The 20,659-nt window shown below is 37.1% G+C and overlaps 1 protein-coding gene across 5 annotated transcripts in view; it reads left to right on the forward strand.

Annotated features, from left to right (window-relative positions):
- Positions 1–20,659, forward strand: part of Mpp5 (membrane protein, palmitoylated 5 (MAGUK p55 subfamily member 5)) — a 91,833-nt gene that overhangs the window by 67,716 nt on the left and 3,458 nt on the right. For 4 of the 5 annotated variants that reach the window (XM_030246824.1, XM_006516097.4, XM_006516098.3 and 1 more), the window contains exons 5-14: positions 644–721; positions 1,028–1,174; positions 2,607–2,768; positions 4,211–4,288; positions 8,092–8,275; positions 9,260–9,331; positions 9,664–9,735; positions 13,056–13,223; positions 14,256–14,458; positions 15,768–15,878. In XM_030246824.1, the coding sequence (XP_030102684.1) occupies positions 644–721; positions 1,028–1,174; positions 2,607–2,768; positions 4,211–4,288; positions 8,092–8,275; positions 9,260–9,331; positions 9,664–9,735; positions 13,056–13,223; positions 14,256–14,458; positions 15,768–15,878 (1,275 nt within the window). Of the gene's footprint in view, positions 1–643; positions 722–1,027; positions 1,175–2,589; positions 2,769–4,210; positions 4,289–8,091; positions 8,276–9,259; positions 9,332–9,663; positions 9,736–13,055; positions 13,224–14,255; positions 14,459–15,767; positions 15,879–20,659 lie in introns of all 5 variants that reach the window. The other variant, XM_017315139.1, reaches the window with a different exon arrangement.

Genomic DNA, 20,659 nt, shown 5'->3' on the forward strand with positions numbered 1-20,659 from the left:
AATATGACATTAATCTTTTAAAGTAGACAATACCTATAGTACATTAGTTAAGCCATCCAGCAGTGTTAGGAAAGATCACAAGTGCAGACTCAGATTGAAGTCATCTGGTCAGCCTTTGAAGGGCTTTACACAGTGGACACCAGCCTGCCCATGAGGAAAGAAAGACACAGGGGCCTGAAAAATGTATCATAACTGTGGGAGTTTATCCTGAGAACACATTGTCCAACATTACATTTATCTTGTAAATCTATAACTTTAAATTTTCATCTCAGATTTTTAATAGTATTTGAAACATAGGATTTAAATCTCTAAAGTAGCATAATAACTACTGAGTGGGGCATATATCCTGTCATGTAATTATTATAGTAGATTTTATACTGTGTTAGAAGGAAATTTCAAAAGTGAAACAGTTCATTTGTAGTTGTAAATACCATGATATTTGAAGTATGCTTTAAAAAAAAAAAAGGAATGTTCTTTTTAAAGATCTCTGGGAAAGGATTTTTTTTCTTCATGTTTCTTTAGTGTTTTTCTTTACTCTTGAGGGTTTTTTGCCATTTTATTCTCATTTAAAAATATTCTCCTGTATAGATACTACTGCTAATTCTTATGAACCAGGAAAAAAAATTTTTTTTTATTTCTTTAGGTACAAACTGTCTTAAAGCCAGTCCATCAGAAGGAAGGACAAGAACTAACTGCCTTGTTGAATGCTCCACATATTCAGGTAGAAAAAGGACAGAATGTTGTTTGTTTCCAGTATTTGTTTTTTTTAAATCATAGTCTCTTAGTCTTGGAAGAGACCTAGTCATGCAGAAAGCAGAGTAATTATTGCTGGGTTATACATTCCATATGTAAAACTATACAAAGTATGTTTTAAAATAGCTTATTTTTAAAAACTGGGCAAAAGTCCCTTACATATTTGTCATGTTTTAGGCCCTTACAGACTTGATTGTAATACTATGTGCATGAGCAAACTATACAGAAATAAATTGTGGTCTTACTTTTCATACGGTGGGTTTCTTTGAAACAGGCACTTTTACTGGCCCATGATAAGGTTGCTGAGCAGGAAATGCAGCTAGAGCCCATTACAGATGAGAGAGTTTATGAAAGTATCGGCCATTACGGGGGAGAAACTGTAAAAATAGTTCGTATAGAAAAGGCTCGGGATATTCCATTGGTAAGTGTTCTCATGTCTGATCTAAGATTGTTTTCTATGCAAAGACCTCATATGGTGTACAGTTGAAGATCCCATTATGTTCCTGGAGAGTTTTCTCTTTGTGAGTTGTTACAATTGTTACAGCAATTTGTTACAATTGTAATATGCTCTTGCTCAAAACCCTTATTAGGTTGAAAAACTAATTTCATTACCTTTTCTCATAACTTAAAATAATAACTTATGAAATACTTACTGAGAATCAAGAAGAGAAAACAAGTTAGAAAATCTGGTCTTTGGGAGCTAGATACATAGTTTAATTGAAACGTTCTTGGCACCCAAACATGAGGATCAAGAGGTTGTACCCCAGCACCTATGTGAAAAGCCAGGAATGATGACATTTCTGTAATCCCAGCTCTGTCACTGACAGGAAGACTTCTCTGGAGTTTGCAGGCTAGCCACCAGCCTAGCCAGATCAGTCAGTTCCAGGTTAAGTGACTTTGCTCCAAATATGAGATGGAAAGAGATTGAAGACTTCCAGCACACACATACGCGGTCACACACACACACACACAGAGTAATAGAGTAATAAAAATAATTTTTAAAAAGAGTGCATTAAGTACTTTATGTAACTGGTTCCATCTTGGAGAATAAAAGGAAAGGTCATGATAATATTAAAGTAAATACTTAAGAAAATTAGTTTTATAAAAAAGATTTGTTTATTCATTATGAGTATGTGTCTGAGTGTATTTATATGTGCCACATGCATGCAGGTGCCTGCAGAGGATGAAAGGGAGTTGGATCCCCTGGCTTGAGTTACAGGGGTTTGTAAGCTGTCCAGTGTGGGTGCTAGGAACAAAAATCTGTGTCCCTTGTAGGAACTGCTGTAACCACTGAGCCCCACAAAATAGGTTTTATCTTATTTTACTGTTCTAGCTTTTGAGTATACACTTTCCCACTGTTCTTTCAATTTGTATAATAAATATTAGTATTTAATACATTTGGCTATAGCTGTGTTTAACATTTGTATAGTTAGCCATATAGCTATTTATCCCTTAATTATATTTTGAATTTTAAGAAATTCTTTATAGTTAAGCACTGTGTTAATTATGCCTAGATGTTTTCTAGGTGTTGGAATAGAATGCAGCAGAAAAAAAGTTGATTTTATGTCTTTAAACACAGTGTATTTTTTTTCTGCTTTTATATGCTTCAGAAGTCTGTACTTCAGAATTCTAATGAATACAGTATCTCTGAGACAGAAATGTTGGGTGGGGAATACTTAGCTTTCGTGTTACAATTACAGTTGTTACTTTAGCAATGTGAGGAAATCTTTTTTTCTTAAGATAAGCTAAACTAAGGACTAGTCTTACTAGATTTAAAAGAATAAAATTTAAAAATGAAATGCTTAACAAAAAATTGCATTTTTATGTTTAAATTAGATATTGGGTGTTTTTAGGGTGCCACAGTTCGTAATGAAATGGATTCTGTCATCATAAGCCGGATAGTGAAAGGAGGCGCCGCAGAGAAGAGTGGCCTCCTGCACGAAGGAGACGAAGTTCTGGAGATCAACGGCATTGAAATCCGGGGCAAGGATGTCAATGAGGTTTTTGACTTGTTGGTACGTTCAGACTGTAGAAGATTTGATTCATTTAAAAGCTTGTTTTGTTATTAAACTTAGATCATTAGAGAACATTTTTTAAAATAACTAATGAGTATAAGGTAGTTTTTAGCCTAACTTTTACAGAATTTGTCAATTTTTGTTATTATATATTTAGTTTTAGGTTTATTTTTATTTACTTTGAGTTTTATTATAACTTTTATTTTTACTTTTACTATTTTTTTAAAGATTTGTTTCTATGTATTTCTGTACACCTTGTACATTCCTGGTGAATTAAATTAAAACTCAGTTTCTTATTCACACTAGCTATAGTTGAACAAGATTGATTATGTAGTTAATGGCTGTTGTCTGAGATAGCCACTACACATCTCTGTTGAGTAAATTATCCTGGACAGTGCTGGTATACTTTGGTACTCACTTTTAATTACCTTCTTAAAAATAATTTTCTAAGATTTACTTACTTTATGCCTTATGAGTGTTTTACCTGCATGAATATGTTCCACATACATGACTGGTATCTGAGAAAGTCGGGAAAAGACATTGGATTCCTTAAAGCTGGAGCTACATATGGTTGTGAGCCAAAATATGGGTGCTGGGAATCAAACCGAGATCCTCTGCAAGGGCCACAAGTGCTCTTAACTGATGAACAGTCTTTTGTTGTTTTTTGATTGTTTGTTTTGAGGTCTCATTATGAAGTCCTAGCTAGCCAGGAACTCACTATGTAGACTAGGCTGGTCTGAAATTCAGAGATATACCTGTCCATGTCTCCTAAGTGCTGGAATTAAAAGCATGTGCCACCATGCTTAGCCTCATTGTCTTGAAAATGATGTTTAATCATATTGTATACAACACAACATATGATTTTTCTTTTTCCTTTTTGAAGGCAAGGTCTGAAATAAAACACATTATATAGCCCAGACTGACCTTTTTGGTGATTCTCCTCCCATGGCACCAGCCAGTACTCCCCTCTACAAACCCATGTGCATATTCTTAATCATTCAACATGAGGTGATACAGTAGTATGTCTCCTACCTGCTGATATCTATTGTAAAAGCTAGAAAATATCCATGTCCCTCTTTCCACCAAATCTCTGCTCATACATAGCTCTGTAGAGCAAAGTGCCATTGATGGTCACTCATGGTCCATTTGATTGGTACTGGCTTGCACTGTGCACTGTTTGTATTTTGTATAAACATTATGAAGAATGCTGTCTAGTCTGGATATGTCTGAATACAGCTAGTGCTGTACTGGGCAGGAATTATGAATCTAGCTGCACAACTCAATACAGTAAACAGTGGACAGGAAGACTAAATAATGAAAGTAGCTAGGGATGGGAAATGTTTTCGTATAGGACTGAGGGAATTCTGCCATCATCCTGTTTAAAGTGTGTTAATCATAAGATCATGGGAGATTTTTAAAGTATTTTAACCTTTCTGTTACAGTCTGATATGCATGGTACTTTGACATTTGTTCTGATTCCTAGTCAACAGATCAAGCCCCCTCCTGCCAAAGAAACTGTAGTAAGTAATTTTAAAATTACTTATTTTAAAATTGTTTATTCTTCTTTGACTTATGTCTAATTTTCTGTATCAGAAACTTCACTGAATATAGTTTGTTCAAGTAAAAACAGAAATCACGTAATTGTATTTAAATAAGTATAAAAATCAACTTTTAAAATGTAGTAAACTCTGAACTTTTTAAAAGTAAAATATACAACATAGTTCAACTTCAGACTAACAGTGTTGTTTGTCTTCAGGTATAATTAAGTTTTGCTCAGTCACATAGAGAAGGGTACTTTAACAAATGTGTGTAAGTCATTACTCTGGTGTATTTCTATCTACTAAGTATTTAACACAGCTCTATTAAATGATAGATTTGATTACTGTACAACCTAGCAATTCCTGGTAATAGAACAATCGTACATGAATATTCAGGCATGTATTATTTATAAGACCCAAAATATAAAAACAACTTAAAAATAGCAACAGCCACCAGCAATAACTTGAAAATACAACATAGTTTATCTGTCTGTACACTGAAATCTTACTTGATTGAAAAGGGCTGAGGTGTGAGTATATGCTACAAAATAGATAAGCTTGAAAAATTTATGGCAATCACAAGCCCTTTACTGGTTTATTTACATACAGTATCCAAAATAGGTAAGCCCATAGAAACAGAAAAATTTCAGTGGCTCCTTAGATGGAGATTTGGGAAAGAATGGAAATAGCTCCTTATCAGTATTTGGTCCAGAAGGTTGAAAATATTCTAACAATATCAATGGTAAGCCTCTGTCTCTGCATATACTAAAACCATAAATGGTGTAGCATATTAACTACATCATAAGCAATTAAAAATGAGGTTTTAAGTTCCTAAATTGACATAGAAGCCTGATCTTTATATATTTGTTATTTTTTATCATTATTTTTGTTTAGTTATCATATCAAATCATGGTTTTATCATAACATTTTCATACATGTATCATACATTTTCATACATGTATAGCATTCTGCTTTGCTCATAGTCACCACAGGTGTGTTGTTTTATTTAGCTCTTTCTGTTTTCTGTTTTGTTTTGTTTTTTTCCAGAACATACTGCGGTCGGTGTTGCGTGTGCAACCTTTTTTATGTTTAGAATTCTTTGTAGGAAGAAACATGAGGAAACAGACTTGGCCTCTGAATTTAGTCATTTCTCTGTACTTGCTATGCCTTTCCATGTGTCTGTCCTGTAAATAAGGCTCAAGTGTGAAAAGAGGCTCTGCACACTGAAGAGGGTTAGAACATGCTGTCTTCTAAATGCTCCTGATAACCCATCCTTCCTCAGTAAATGATTTTTGTCTTTTGAGAATGAGTGTCAGAGGTTGAGGTATATTTTATCAGCTTTTCTTTTCTGCTGTTCATGCAGTTATAATAAAAGTTATTTCTTTTACAGTTACACATTTATTTTTTTAAGGTGTGCATATGCAGTACAGCATCTACATGGTCATCAGGGAGTCAGTTCTCTCCTTCCACCTTGTGGGTCTCAGAAATCAAAATTGGGTCGTCAGGTTTGGCAGCAAGCCCTGTACCCACTGAGGTATCTTGGTGGCCTGTTAAAGTTACTTTAATAGATAAAACTAGCATGCTATATTGATACTGCTGCTTCTCAGTTAATGTGGTATGTTGTCACTTGTTTTCAGCAAATGCAAAATCAGAGTCCTGAAATCATCCATTCATCACAGCTGTTGGTTAGCTTTGGATTTTGGGGACAGGGTAGTATTGACCATCCTGGAACCCGCTCTGTAGACCTCAGTCTCACAAGTGTTGCCATTAAAGGTGTGCATATCCATGCCTGACACTTGTTTGGGTTTTTTTATAAACGTAAGAGTGAAACAACTGTGTAGGACTGTGGCTCATAACTAATCCCAGCACTTGAGAAGCTGAGATGGACAGTCACTGAGTTAGAGGGCAGCCTGGGTTAGTAGGGCGGAAAAACTAAAAAGAAGTAGCCTGTCCTGTGGAGGCCGTTGGGCTTCTACCTTAAGTTACTACGAAATAAAAGGCTCAGCTGTGTGTAATACATTTCAGGTGTGTCTATGTGTGCTTGCCCTATAAACATAGTATGTCCTCTGCTACATGAAACAATCCTCCATGTTGCCAGCCATTTAAATTAGGAGAGCTGGAAAATGAACTGGGTAGGCCAGAGTAACTTGAAAAGCATCTTTGAGCGATTTTCTTGCCTTTGGAAGAGATCATAGAGCTATGTTCATCCCTCACTTGTTTTTTGAGTTCCCTTGGTGTAATAGAGGACAGTAGATCACAAGACCTTTCTATCTAACACCCAACTAACTGTCTGTCAGTGCAGAGGCCACAAGTCTGAGGTGGTGGTAAGGGTTCAGCCTTTTTTTTCAGTCTCTAGCCTCTAAACCTTTATTTTCTGTACATTTTCATTCTTTTTTTCTTATTGGATATTTTCTTTATTTCAGTCTTTTGGTGGTGGTACATACCTCTAATCCCAGCATTTGGGAAGGGAAGCAGGCAGATCTTTGAAATCTGGAGCCAGCCTGGTCTACATAGGATGTTCCAGGACAGCCAGGGCTACAAAGTGAAACCCTGTCTCAAAAACAAGAATAAGAATTCAGCCTTTTAAGAAGTATCTGTAGCGGGCACTCCAGCAATATACTTTGCATAACATTGTTGGGTATTGCTTTCAGACAATGAGTTAATAAAATCAGCCTGACAAATCACCCAGTTAGGTAGACCTACAAAGCCTGTTAAAGTAATTTCCACTACTTGTAGTAAGGCCTAAATTTTTACTTTTTTGGTTCCCAGGGTTTGGGGACACACACATACAAAAAGGTAACAATTTAAATAGATTTTGGAAGTAATTTTCACCCAGTTTCTAAAGCAGTTCTAGCTCATACTGTTTCTCTTATACTGAGTTGATAATTTGTATGTGTGTTCTTTTTAAGCACCATTCCAACTATGTTTTGATTCCCTGCTATCCCACACTACTTTTTAAAATTCATTTTGGTACTGAGTATTCAAGATTTTAATCTAAAGTCTATTTTCACATCAAGAATAGAAGGTTCCATAAGTAGATAAATAGTTATCTTAGTTAGGTAAATAGAACCCTACTTTCAAATAGAACAATATCTTTACCATATTTGTAAACACCACCCAAAGAACCAGAATGAGACTAGCATCTAAAATTCCCACCTATGCCCCCTTTAGCCTCTGTCCACCTTGTAGTCGACCCCACACCCAACATAAACATTTTCCTCATTTCTAGAAACACCCAATTCCTTCATATTTTTCCTATAAATATATTGCATAGTTTTGGATCAAGTAAGGTAAGAATTTTTCCCCAGTGATCATCCTGATTTAGATCATTTCTCAGTGTGGAACATGCTATTTACATGCATTTTTAAAAGAAACACTAAGCAATTAAGGCACAACTACACTGGTCATGAAATCAACTGGCTATGACAGCCCCAGGGAAGCTGACACTTGCTTACATGGGACCTGGTGACACCTCACTTAGGATCATTGTTTTCACAGGTCAGACCGCTTCTATTCTGGTTACTTTGCCTTTGAGGCAACTTTGTACCTCAATTTGTTAGCTGTTAACAATCACCCAGTTTGAACTACTTCTACTTCTTTATAGTCTACAGAGATGTCAATAGATAAGTTTTAAAAAATCCTACCCTAACATGCTGTTGCTTAACTAAATGTCCTTTCAGCTCATTTCTCTGCACTGATGTAACACATAAGTTACATTTGTGCTGGATATTTTGCTTTACCATTTTATTATTCTTGCTCTTATTTGTACCCCCTTTATGTTTCAGATCCATGTGAAAGCTCATTTTGACTATGACCCCTCAGATGACCCTTATGTTCCATGTCGAGAGTTAGGGCTGTCTTTTCAAAAAGGAGATATACTTCATGTGATCAGTCAAGAAGATCCAAATTGGTGGCAGGCCTATAGAGAGGGAGACGAAGATAATCAGCCTCTAGCTGGACTTGTTCCAGGTAAGAGACAAGATTGAAAGCATTTAAAGGACTGAGGGCCCAGCCCAGTGGTAGAACATGCACTTAACTGCAGAGGCCTGGAATCAAAATCTGTTGCATCTCCTCCCCTAGATTATTTTAAGATAGAGAACTGAGAAGATGAAGGTTGATCATGTTAAAAACCTTTTATGTTAAAATCGTAATGCATTAGGGACTAGAGAGATGGCTCAGTGGTTAAGAGCACTCGCTGTTCTCCCAGAGGATCCAGGTTCAATTCCCAGTACCCACATGGCAGCGAACAAACGAACAAAGCAAACCAGAACAAAAAAAATCTTAATACTTTGAGGAAAAATGTGTTGTCTGTTTATTTGTGTCATTGGTAACAAAGGTAGAAATGAAATAAATCATTATGATACATTTATGAATAATAAATACAAATAAGTATTTTGAATGGTGTGTTGAAATCAGAACATGATGAATGCCTGTGTACTTCTTGAAAGTTAATGTCTAGAATTGATGTGTTTGAGTTGAGATAGTCTCAGTGACGAGAACCATTATATGTCCCAGCGTGGAACTACAAAGTACCATATAGTAATGCTCATTGAAAAAGTTTTTAAGGGTGAACTATTAAATTTTCTGATATTAGTTTATTGTTCACCTTTTTGTAATAAGTGATAAATAATACATATGATTAGATTGATAAGCAGGGTCAAAACAAACCTTTTCAGTCTTAGACTAGAAAGATGACTCACTGATTGAGACTTGATATTCCTTTCTGAAAGAACCCAAGTTTGATTCTCAGTATCCATGTTGCACTCAGCCCACACAGACATACACATAATTAAAAATAAACCTTCTCTTTAAAGGGGGCATTTGTAGGCTATGTGTCTTAGCCTGGATTATTCTTGTGTTGGCAAAAGGGTTTGGAAGGCAGTGTGAAATTACTAGTGTTTTCTCTTTGATTAAAAATGTTTATCCTTCTGTTTGTTCTTTTTGTGTTATTAGGCAAAAGCTTTCAGCAGCAAAGGGAAGCCATGAAGCAAACTATAGAAGAAGATAAGGAGCCAGAGAAATCAGGTTAGACACTTATATTTGCTATTGCACTTACATTTGGTATTAGTAAAAGCAAGAGTCTTTGGGTTTTCATCTGGAACCATGTTGAATTTACACATTGGAACTGTCAAGAAAGAAAGGTATAGGCCTTGAAGGAGTAATAGAAGAGGCTAAATTCATTATCTTTAGATGTAAGAAAAGATGAAAATATTACACATCTATCTACAATATAATTAATAGAAAATGATAAATTGAAAAAATAGTTGTCAACAGTATAATAAATCTTTAATCAATTTGAAATACCATTGTTTTAGTAATAGATATAGTGTTTATAACTATTTTTGATTGATCAATAGGAAAACTGTGGTGTGCAAAGAAGAATAAAAAGAAGAGGAAAAAGGTTTTATATAATGCCAATAAAAATGATGGTAAGTTCTAATCTCACAAATAGCAGTTGTATTTATGACATTTGTAATATTGTTTCCTGTAAAGTTTTTTTCTATTCAAGTTGTTTGCAAAATTATTACTTGCCTCTAACAATTTTTTTTTATTAATCATTTTATTTGTTTACATTTCAAATGTTATCCCTCTTCCCAGTCTCCCTTCCACAACCTTACCCCACTTCACCTCCCTCCCCTTTGCCTCTAAGAGGGCGCTCCCATTCCAGCCTCATCCCCTTCTCTGGGGCATCAAGCCAAGTGCCTCCCCGCCCACTGATGCCTGATGAGGCAGTCCTCTGCTACATATGTAGCAGGAGCCATGGACCAGTCCATGTATCCTCTTTGGTGGGTAGTTTAGTCCCTGGGAGCTCTGAGGGGCCTGGGTAGTTGATACTGTTGTTCTTCTTATGTGGTTGCCATCCCCTTCAGCTCCTTCAGCCCTTCCCCTATACTCTTTCATTGGGGTCCCTGGGCTCAGTCCATTGGGTGGCTGTATCTGCATCAGTCTTAGTTGCTGGCAGAGCCGCTTAGAGGACAGCCATACCAGGCTCCTGTCTGCAAGCACATCTTGGTATCAGCAGTAGTGTCAGGATTTGGTGTCTGCAAATGGAATGGATTGTACATTGGGCCGTCTCTGGATGGCCTTTTCTTCAGCCTCTGCTCCATTTTTGTTCCTGCATTTCCTTTAGACAGGGACAATTCTGGGTTAAATTTTTAATGGGTAGGTGGCCCCATCCAACTACTGGAGGTTCCTTCAGGTTCTGTCTCCCTGCTGTTGGGTATTTCAGCTAACAATTTTTACACACACACAAATGTGTTTGAGGTAAAATGAATAATTTGTAAATATAGTATCTTAAGTCAGAGAAGCAGGTCATTCTACAAAACATATTATTTACTGGCTGAGACAGGCACACAGGAATATTTATTTTATATTGACAGATTGCTAAGATTAAAAAGTTTTAAAGTCTTAACATCTCTGGGCTTATGTTCTTGGGACAGCAGTGTGCTGCACCTGGCTGACAGCTGTTGCCCTGATTGATTCACTTACAATCTAGTTGGGTATCAGCACCACTTACCGCTTTTTAAATTCAGTCATATTTTCTGGGTGCATTACCTTCTTGATTGATCTTCATTGCATTTGAATTTCTTAGCTCTGCTTTGGTACACATTAGAAAGGTCAGGTTAAAGTCAGAAGTACTACTGTTTAAAAGTCTGCAAGGCATATTTCTTAGGAATGTGAAGCATTTATGTGTAAAAATTAGTCCTGGTTCTTCCTCATGCTCCCAGAAATAAAACTCAGACTCAAAATATATTTACCAATATCTTGGCCATATAACTAGGCTCTTCTTTGACTAGGTCATGATTTAAAATAACCCATTTATTCTAATCTCCATTCTGCCACATGGCTAGTTACCTGTGCTTAGGTAGCACATATCTGTCTTGTCACATCTTCCTGAGTGAATCTCCTATACCTGGCACTTTCCCAGAATTCTCTCTGCCTCCTGGATGTCCTGACCTTCCTGCCTAAGCCACAGGCTTTTTAAGTAACAGGTGATGCATTCATAAAATAGACAAGATATTCTCTCTGCATTTATATGCAGCATAAATTAAACTAATAAAGAAAATTTTATTACTAGATATTCTTTTTGTTTGTTTTTTAAGATGGGGTTTTTCTATGTAGCTCCATATGTATACTAGATATTCTATACACTATTGAATCTAAATTGAATCAGCTTTAATAATTGCTTTCTAAGGCAAGCATTCTTTATGCCTGGCATGTTATGTAACTAAGAAGATCAGTTAGTTTTTTTTTTGTTTTTTTTTTTTTTTCTTTTTTTTTTTTTTTTATTAGGTATTTAGCTCATTTACATTTCCAATGCTATACCAAAAGTCCCCCTTACCCACCCACCCCCACTCCCCTACCCACCCACTCCCCCCCTTTGGCCCTGGCGTTCCCCTGTACCGGGGCACACAAAGTCTGCGTGTCCAATGGGCCTCTCTTTCCAGTGATGGCCGACTAGGCCATCTTTTGATACATATGCAGCTAGAGTCAAGAGCTCAGGGGTACTGGTTAGTTCATAATGTTGTTCCACCTATAGGGTTGAAGATCCCTTTAGCTCCTTGGGTACAAGATCAGTTAGTTTTTAATCTTACTAGCTAAAGCTGTGATTAATATCGTTATTTGCTAGTACAATGCAGAACTAAGTCTGGAGATGAGCCCTGTTTTCCTTGTTTTCTTTCTGTCTCCACTCCCAATCTCTCTGTGTGCTGAGAAATGAATCCAGGGCTTCATGCATGAGAGGCAAGTGTTGCACTACTGAGCCACAACCTAGCACCTCTTGCTTCATTTCTTGAAACAAACTCAAATTGATGAAGCCAACTCTGAAAGCTCCTATACTGTAGAATACTTGCCAGAGCTGAATGGGATGAGTAAGTGAGGAAATCAGAATGCTACCAGTGTGACCGTGCATGTTTGAAAACGCTCAGAAGAAAGAACGTGACTTTGAGAAAGGAAGCAATTGTCTATGTTGCTTAAAGTACCAGCTGTGCCCCATGGCAATGTGTGCTCTCACCTCACAGTAATTTTCTTGAAGTTGCAGACTAATAGATTCAAAATAGATATTCAAGTATCTGCTTAAATTGTTATAGGTAATCGAACAGTTGAGTTAAAATGTAAACAAATACAGCCTGAGCTCCTACTCTAGGCTGGGCACTAGCAAGACTAAAAGGTTACCCTCCGTCATGGAACTGACTGGTGCCTCTTCCTAGGACATGCCAGACTACCAATTGCTTGCGCTTGCTCAGATTGGATGGCTTTGGCTTCATCTGTATCTTGGGCTTTAGTTACTTTTGTTACTCTACTCCTTGGATTAAAGGGTGGATATCACAAGTGTGACTTATTTTTAAGTTACGGAAATCCAGCCAAGCGCTCTAGCATGCTCACGTATACTACTTGTAACCACTGTGTGCACATCCATACTTGCTTTCCATTATATCTGATCCTAAAAATAACTCTTTTAGCTGGGGTCTTTATGAAAATGAAGTCTCTGGCAGTCTCCTGTGTTACAGTATTCTCTGCAAACTAATTATTTTTAAATTAGGCATAATGGCTTAAATACCTGTAATCCCAGTACTTGGGAGCTGAGACAGGAGGATCACTACAAGTTAGAGGCTGGCCTGGCTACAGAGCAAGCTCCTACCTCAAAAATACACAATACCAGCAAAACTTCACTATTTTATGTAAAAGTACATCTTCATGACATGACATTAATTGTATCTGAAAGTCTTAACTCTTTCTTTTTCCAAAGATTATGACAATGAAGAGATCTTAACGTATGAGGAAATGTCACTTTATCACCAGCCAGCAAATAGGAAAAGACCTATCATCTTGATCGGTCCACAGAACTGTGGCCAGAATGAACTGCGCCAGAGACTAATGAATAAGGAAAAAGACCGCTTTGCATCTGCCGTTCCTCGTAAGTTTGGATACACTCCCATTTTCCTGTGCTTTTCTCAGAATCTTAACTACACAGGAAAATGTTCATTTTATTCAGTGTCGACAAAAGGAAATTTGTTTAGCCAAACTTGTTGGCAAATTTTTATTAAAGGCAGTTCTTGAGGAATTTACATTTTTCCTAAGTATATGGCACTAAGGGATTTTCTAAGTAAATTATATTTTGGCTCCTTTCCCTATTACAAAGGAAAAACAATTCCTGATTTTTTTAAAACTGATATTGAAGATAGAAATTTAGAACTAATTTCTGGAAAGAGCTTTAAGATTACATGTTAAGTTTACCTACTCTAACAGAAATAACTTTTAAGGAACGATGACTTGGCAGGGTTTTACCGTATAAACAAACTGGATCAAGGTAACTACAGTTAACTATTAAAACACTATAGATGGGCTGGCGAGATGGCTCAGCAGTTAAGAGCACTGACTGCCCTTCCAGAGGTCCTGAGTTCAATTCCCAGCAACCACATGGTGGCTCACAACCATCTGTAATGGGATCCGATGCCTTCTTCTGGTGTGTCTGAAGACAGTGTACAGTGTACTCATATAAATAAAAATAAATAAATCTTAAAAAAAAAAACCACCATAGACATTTTTTTCATGATTTCATAAGAACAGTAGTAAACACACAGGCCCTTAACATTTCCTCAATTCATTATTTCATAATTTGTGTTATAAAATAAAAAATCTTACTGGGTTGATTATCCCTCTTCTCCACACTGATCTATGTTTATTATTATTATTATTATTATTATATTTATTACTAAGGATTTATTTTATTTTTATTAATATGTGTGTTGGGGAGCATTTTAGTGCACTTGCCTGTGAAGATCGTTCCACATACCCTGGAGCTGGAGTTACAGGCAGGTGTAGGCTCCCTGCTGTGAGTGGTAGGACCTGAACTCAGATCTTCTAGAAAGACCAGTACATGATCTTAACCACTGATCATCCCTCCCACCCACTGTGTTTATTATTTTATCTGAATTTGTCTGCTTAGATACAACTCGGAATAGGCGAGACCATGAAGTAGCTGGGAGAGATTACCACTTTGTTTCTCGGCAAGCATTTGAAGCAGACATAGCAGCTGGCAAGTTCATTGAACATGGTGAATTTGAGAAAAATCTGTATGGAACCAGCATAGACTCTGTACGACAAGTAATCAACTCTGGCAAGATATGTCTCTTAAGTCTTCGCACACAGGTACACCTAGAATTGTGTTGTAGGGTGTTCAACTTGGAGGGCATATTTCGTAAAGTAATCCAGTGAAAACTGTTTGCCTTAAGCATGACACAGATTACTTAAGTCCTCGTGTGATTTTCTACTCACTTTTAAACTCAAATGTGTAGCTGAATCTCTCACTTTCAACATGAATATATTTTAGGGACTTAAAATACAGTTAACTCCTGTACTGACCGTACTTAAAAAGGCTTCAGAAAATACTGTTTCTGATCTGAGAAAAATTAGAGAATTTGAAAGGTGTTCTTCGGTTTGAAAGGCCATTGTTTGAAGGGCTCACAAGTGTCACAGTGAAGGCTCAGTGTTGTCTGAGTAATAGAACTTGGATTCACCTCTTTGACGGAGTAAGCCAGACAAAATTACTAACCAATAGAGTCCTATTTTAAAAGATGCTTGATGAGATTTGAGGTTTGAAAAATGACATTTGCTGTGGAAACCTTTTGCTTTTTATAAACAATTCATCTTTAACATAGAACTTTGATGAATGTGCTGGGTCTGTTGCTGATGGCAATTCAAACCACAAAATCAAGGATGCATTGAGTCAATGTACACAGACAGAAATGGACTCTAAAATGGCTTGCTAAAATAGCAATTCTTCTTTTTGTTTGTTTGTTTGCTTTGTTTGGCTTGGGGTTTCTAGAGAGCAGAGGCAGAGGTTTGTGCTATTTCAACCATTAACATTTAATGTAAGGAAACTTTTATTTCTTTCAGAATTCTTTCTTTAGATTAACAAATATTACCACAAGGCTTCAAGTAGTTTAGCATGTTAATGTTTCTTCATTTAGGAAAGGGCATGTATATAATGGGTTGTTGGAGCACTTCAGTTTGAGAATGCACATTAGTAATGCAGAGACAGGACAGTGTGAGTCCATAGCTCTTAATGCATACAGTCTGTGTTCTCGTGGATATGTTTGGCTTCTATATGGGAAGTTTTTCTCTCTGGTTTTGCTTTTTATTATCTTCACCTAGAAAGGCAACTGCCTGGATTCTAATTCCTCAAAAATGACTTGTACTGTGATTTTATAATGCATGTGATTTATTATCACACAGTTGTAATCCTTCAGAGTCTTTTACCTGTATTTCAGCACTAGAACACTAGGCTAATGTAATATATGTGAATTTATATTTAAATACATTTACAGTGAATGAAGATACTATGAATTATTTATGATGAAATGCTTGGAAATATTTATAGACACCTTAGCAATCTATGTTATTGAGAAGTAGTTCAATGATAGCAATAATTTCAACAACCTAAATATCCTTGTTACAGTCCTTGAAGACCCTCCGGAATTCAGATTTGAAACCATATATCATCTTCATTGCACCACCTTCACAAGAGAGACTTCGGGCGTTGTTAGCCAAGGAAGGCAAGAACCCAAAGGTAAACTTGTCACAGTGCTGGGTCGTCACTTTTATCAAGCAAGACTCCACCCTCACCTCAGCTGCTGGAGCTTCAAAGCTCTTACAGCATCAGCTGTCAAGCTGATGATTCTTTCTGTCACTTGTCCCCAAACTGCCACAGCTACAGCTGGCTGAACCATGGCAGCTTTCCCTATTACAGAGCTGCTCCCGTCTTCCCCAAACACCTCTTACTGCTAACCTCAGATCTATGAGTCCCTCCTGAACGCCTTAAAACCCCTTTAATCTCCATACACACCTGACAGGACTGCCTCCTCCCTACTCCAAAGGTCTCAGCAAACTTTTCTCGTTAGCTGATCACATTTGCAGAGTTCCAGAATTGAGTGCTTCTTTTCCACACAAACCTTGTTTTCTCTTCTCTTTGTTTTCCCACATGATCTGGAACAGAAATGGGGGTGGGGCGGAGTGTTTAAATTATTTTAGATATTTACTGGATGTGTTGATGGAGACCATGTTATACATATGGGTTTCATCTGCATTTTCCTGAAAATAATGAAAATCTTTTCATGTGAGCATTTGAGCATATTCCTCTGTGCAGGCCTCAAGCCCTGTTATTTTAAAGTTAGATGCTTATATATTTTTTCATTGTGTGTATGTATGTGTACATTTGTGTAGGTAGGTGCATGTGTGCCATGATGTGAATGTCAAGGTCGGAGGTCAACTTTTAAGCATTGGTTCTCCTTCCATCTTTACGTGGGTCCCAGGAATTGAATTAGATCAGAAGGCTTGCAGAGCAAGCACTTCTACCCACTGAGCTGTTTGGTAGCCCCTTGATACATGTGTATATTGCAGTTACTTTCTCCAGATCTCAGTTTGCTTTTTGTTTTGGTTTTTTTTTTCTTTGTTTTTAAGATATATAGCCTGAAGCTTGCTGTGTAGACCAGAGTGGCCTTGAACTCATAGAGATCCACCTCCTTACATCTCAGTGTTGGGCTTGAAGTCATACATAACCACTCCCAGCGGTCTTTTTTTTTTTTTAACTGCATCCTTTGGTAGTGAGAAATAAGTTTTTGTTTGGTTTGCTTTAGTTTGGATGTAAGGCAGGATCTTGCTATGTAGCTCAGGATGATAGAAAACTGTCAATCCTCCTGCCTTTCCCTGACTCCCAAGTGCTGGGCATATACCCATGTGCCATAAAACCCTGCCAGAGAAATGTTTAATTTTAATGAAGTTAACTTTTTCACTTGCTTATGGCTAATGAACTTTATACATGTCTAAAAAATTATAAAGTCATTATCCTGTGCTTTCTTAAATATTGTATTTTATTGTATTGTGCTTGTGTATTTTGGTTAAATTATTCATAGTCTTAGTGTGATGTGAAAGGAAGTTTTGTTTTTGAAATAATATGGTTACCAAATTGTTCCAACAATCTTTGTTGAAAAGTCTGACTTTTTTGTTGGCACAGTACATACAGTTTGTATGATGGTTGGGGTATACGTGTGCCATAGCACACATGTCAAAGTCTCATTTACTGCTGAGTCACTTACTGTGTTGGCACTTTTATTTCTGGATTCTATTTAGCACTTAGACTGATTCCATACTGTTTTGATTTCTGTAACTTTATTACATCTTGAAAAACAGTCAATAAATAAGAATGAAGTGCCAATGCTTAATACAACAAGGGGCAAACCTAAAAATACTAGATGCTATTTGAAAAACCTCAGACTCAATAGACCACAAGTTGTATGATTCCATACATTTAGGATGTCCAGGACAGACAGATCTGAATACATGACATAAATTGCTTAGTAATTCTTTTTTTTTTAATTTAAATTTTTTTTTAAGATTTATTTATTCATTATATGTAAGTACACTGTAGCTGTCTTCAGACACTCCAGAAGAGGGAGTCAGATCTCGTTACGGATGGTTGTGAGCCACCATGTGGTTGCTGGGATTTGAACTCTGGACCTTTGGAAGAGCAGTCGGGTGCTCTTACCCACTGAGCCATCTCACCAGCCCTTAGTAATTCTTTAGGAGTGGGAAAACAAGGTTAATGGCTACTACATTATAAATATTTTTAGGTGGTGTCTCATTTTATTGCTATGACGATTCACCATAACTAAGGCCATGTTTAATTGGGAGCTTGCTTTCAGTTTCAGAGACTGAGTCCATGACCACTGTGGTGGGGAGCATGGCAAACAGGTATGGTGTGGGAGAAGTAACTGAGAGCTTATATTTGAGGCAGACAGAGATAAGGCCTGGTGTGGGCTTTTGAAACCTCAAAGCCCAGGCCAGTGACACACCTCCTTGTCCAAGGCCACACCTCCTAAGTCTTCCTAAAATTGTTGTGCCAACTATGAACCAAGCGTTCAAAATATGAGCCTCTGGGGGCCATTCTCATTCCAGGAACCACAGATGAGGGTAAAGAATCTTCTAGTGTTGATTATGGTGTTAACTGCAGAACTCTACAACCTTAAGAAAAAGTGGATTCATGTATTTTAAATTAGTAAATTGTATGGTATATGAACTATTTAACTCAAGAAAACTGTTAACTTTTCCCTAAGATGGAGGAAAACCTCATTAGCCTTTCCTGTAGACATTGTTTAGAAACTGTTGTGAAGTTTGAACAGGTTACTTCAGAAAACCTGAGAGAGCTTCTGTCTTTTTTTGTCTTTTCTATTTAAATCACTTCGCCTTCATTTTGACTTTATTTAAGTCACACATGCCTTAACTTCTGACGATGAAACCTTTTATGATCTTTAAGCCTTTCCTCTTTTCAAACGTAGGCATTTGTCATCATAATTTTTCTGTAAGCAACTTGCTAACTACAGCCATAATTTTTTTATTATTTTGTTAAAATATTTTCTACTGTTGTCACTTTTATCTTAAACTCATGAGTTACTTCAAAATATGTTAGTTTTCACCTATTTGGTGATGTTAAAGAATGCATAACTGATTTACAGTTCCATCAGTATCAAAGAATAGATCCAAAGAGATGTCGATCCTTTAAAATGTGTTGTTTTATTTTATGGCCCATCACCCTCTCTGAATGTAAAAGTTTCTGCTCTGCACTTGCTGGCTAGAGGGTGATATATATAATTGCCTCTTTAGTCCTCTTACATTTGTATGTTCAGTGTTATTTCTCACAGTAGTTTTATCACGTAACAAGTGAGTAAACAGGAATCTTAGTAATAGTGTTACTTACCCTGTCCAAAATGTAAACCATCAGTGAACTTCGTGTACTGACAGCTTGGGAATCTGCCCTAGATTTCGGGCTTTAAGTTTGCTGACAACTGATCTTAAGCTTTGAGTAGACAGGTTTCAGCACAACTGTCATCGTGCTGGGTTGCAGTGATAAGGTCTCTGCTGTGAACATAGTCTTCAGCATTTTACATCACAGCATTTCAAGTTGAAACTGTCCCTCCCCCTTCCCCTCCCCCAAGTTTGTTTTTTGTTTTTGGTTTTGGTTTTGGGTTTTTTTTTTGTCATGCTTTTACTGTGTTTTCCTCTACTATTGAGTGCAGCTATTTTGTGGACCCAAACTTAAAAATCACCCAAGACATTGATCTGAAGTTTGATTAGCCATCTTAATCAACAAGGAGGACGGGGGACAGTGTCCACGTTTGGCCATGAGCGCCATGGCTGGGGCTCTGGATGACTTTGCACATAGCCTCGCCACTGGCTCGTGTCCATTAAACCTTTCCTTTACTCACTATTCTAAAGTAGCCTGCTATATATCATTTCCCATACTATAGTGGGATACCTTTTTATATTGTAAAACTCTCCTTTGTAGGGCCCGGCAGGTTAGTCTTAGCAGCCTTTAATACCTTTAATCCCAGAATTCAGAAGGCAAAAAGTCAGAACATCTTAGGATTCTGATGCCAGCCGTGTTTACATAGGAATTCCAGAACAGCTAGAGCCATATAGAGAAAACGGTTCCTTGGAGGGGCTGGGGAGGAGAAAATTAAATAACAAATAAAGAAAACTGTTTTTAGTAGTGCCCAGTGTGGCAGTATACACTTGTCATCCCAGTACTTGAAGCACAAGGACAAGAATTCTAGGCGCCTGGGGATAGACAGAGACAGAGAGAACATGAATAAGAGAATATCCTTTGTACATTGAAAGTTTTAAATTGCATGTTATTAAATCTTGGATTGATACAAGATTTTATTAGAAAAGATAACACAATCAATATATCAATCCTTTAGTTTTCTCATAATGTTAATTCTGCCTAACTTGTAGTACAGGTAAGACATTTTTGTTTTGTTTTTGAGACAGGGTCTTTCTGTGTAGCCCTGGGTGGACTGGAATTATGTAGATCAGGCTGCCCTCAAACTCATAGAGATCCACCTACCTATGTATCCTGAGTGCTGAGATTAAAGATGTGCACCACTAGCTCTAGCAAAAGCAAATGTTCTTGTAAAGAATGTTTTAGAGGCATTTATTCCATCAGAAAGTTGGACTCCATATTAGATATTACTCGCTTTTTTAAAGATTTATTTATGTTTATGTGTATAGATGTTTCACCTGCATTTGTGTCTGTGCACTACATGCCTACAGTTATCCAGAAGGTCAGAGGGGTCAGGTCCCCTGGAACAAGAGTTAAGGATCGTGTGAACCATCACTGTATAGATGCTGTGAATCAGACCTGGGTCTTCTGTAAGGACATGTAGTGCTCTTAACTGCTGAGCCATCTCTCCAGCCCCAGTGCTACTTTTAGATAAAGGTTATGATGCTCTAAATGTTTGAAAATCAAAGTTTTTAGGGAAGTCAAAATAACACACTCGTTTTTCAGGCATAAAG

The sequence above is a fragment of the Mus musculus genome, chromosome 12 (assembly GCF_000001635.26).
Source record: "Mus musculus strain C57BL/6J chromosome 12, GRCm38.p6 C57BL/6J".
Taxonomy (NCBI): Eukaryota; Metazoa; Chordata; class Mammalia; order Rodentia; family Muridae; genus Mus; species Mus musculus.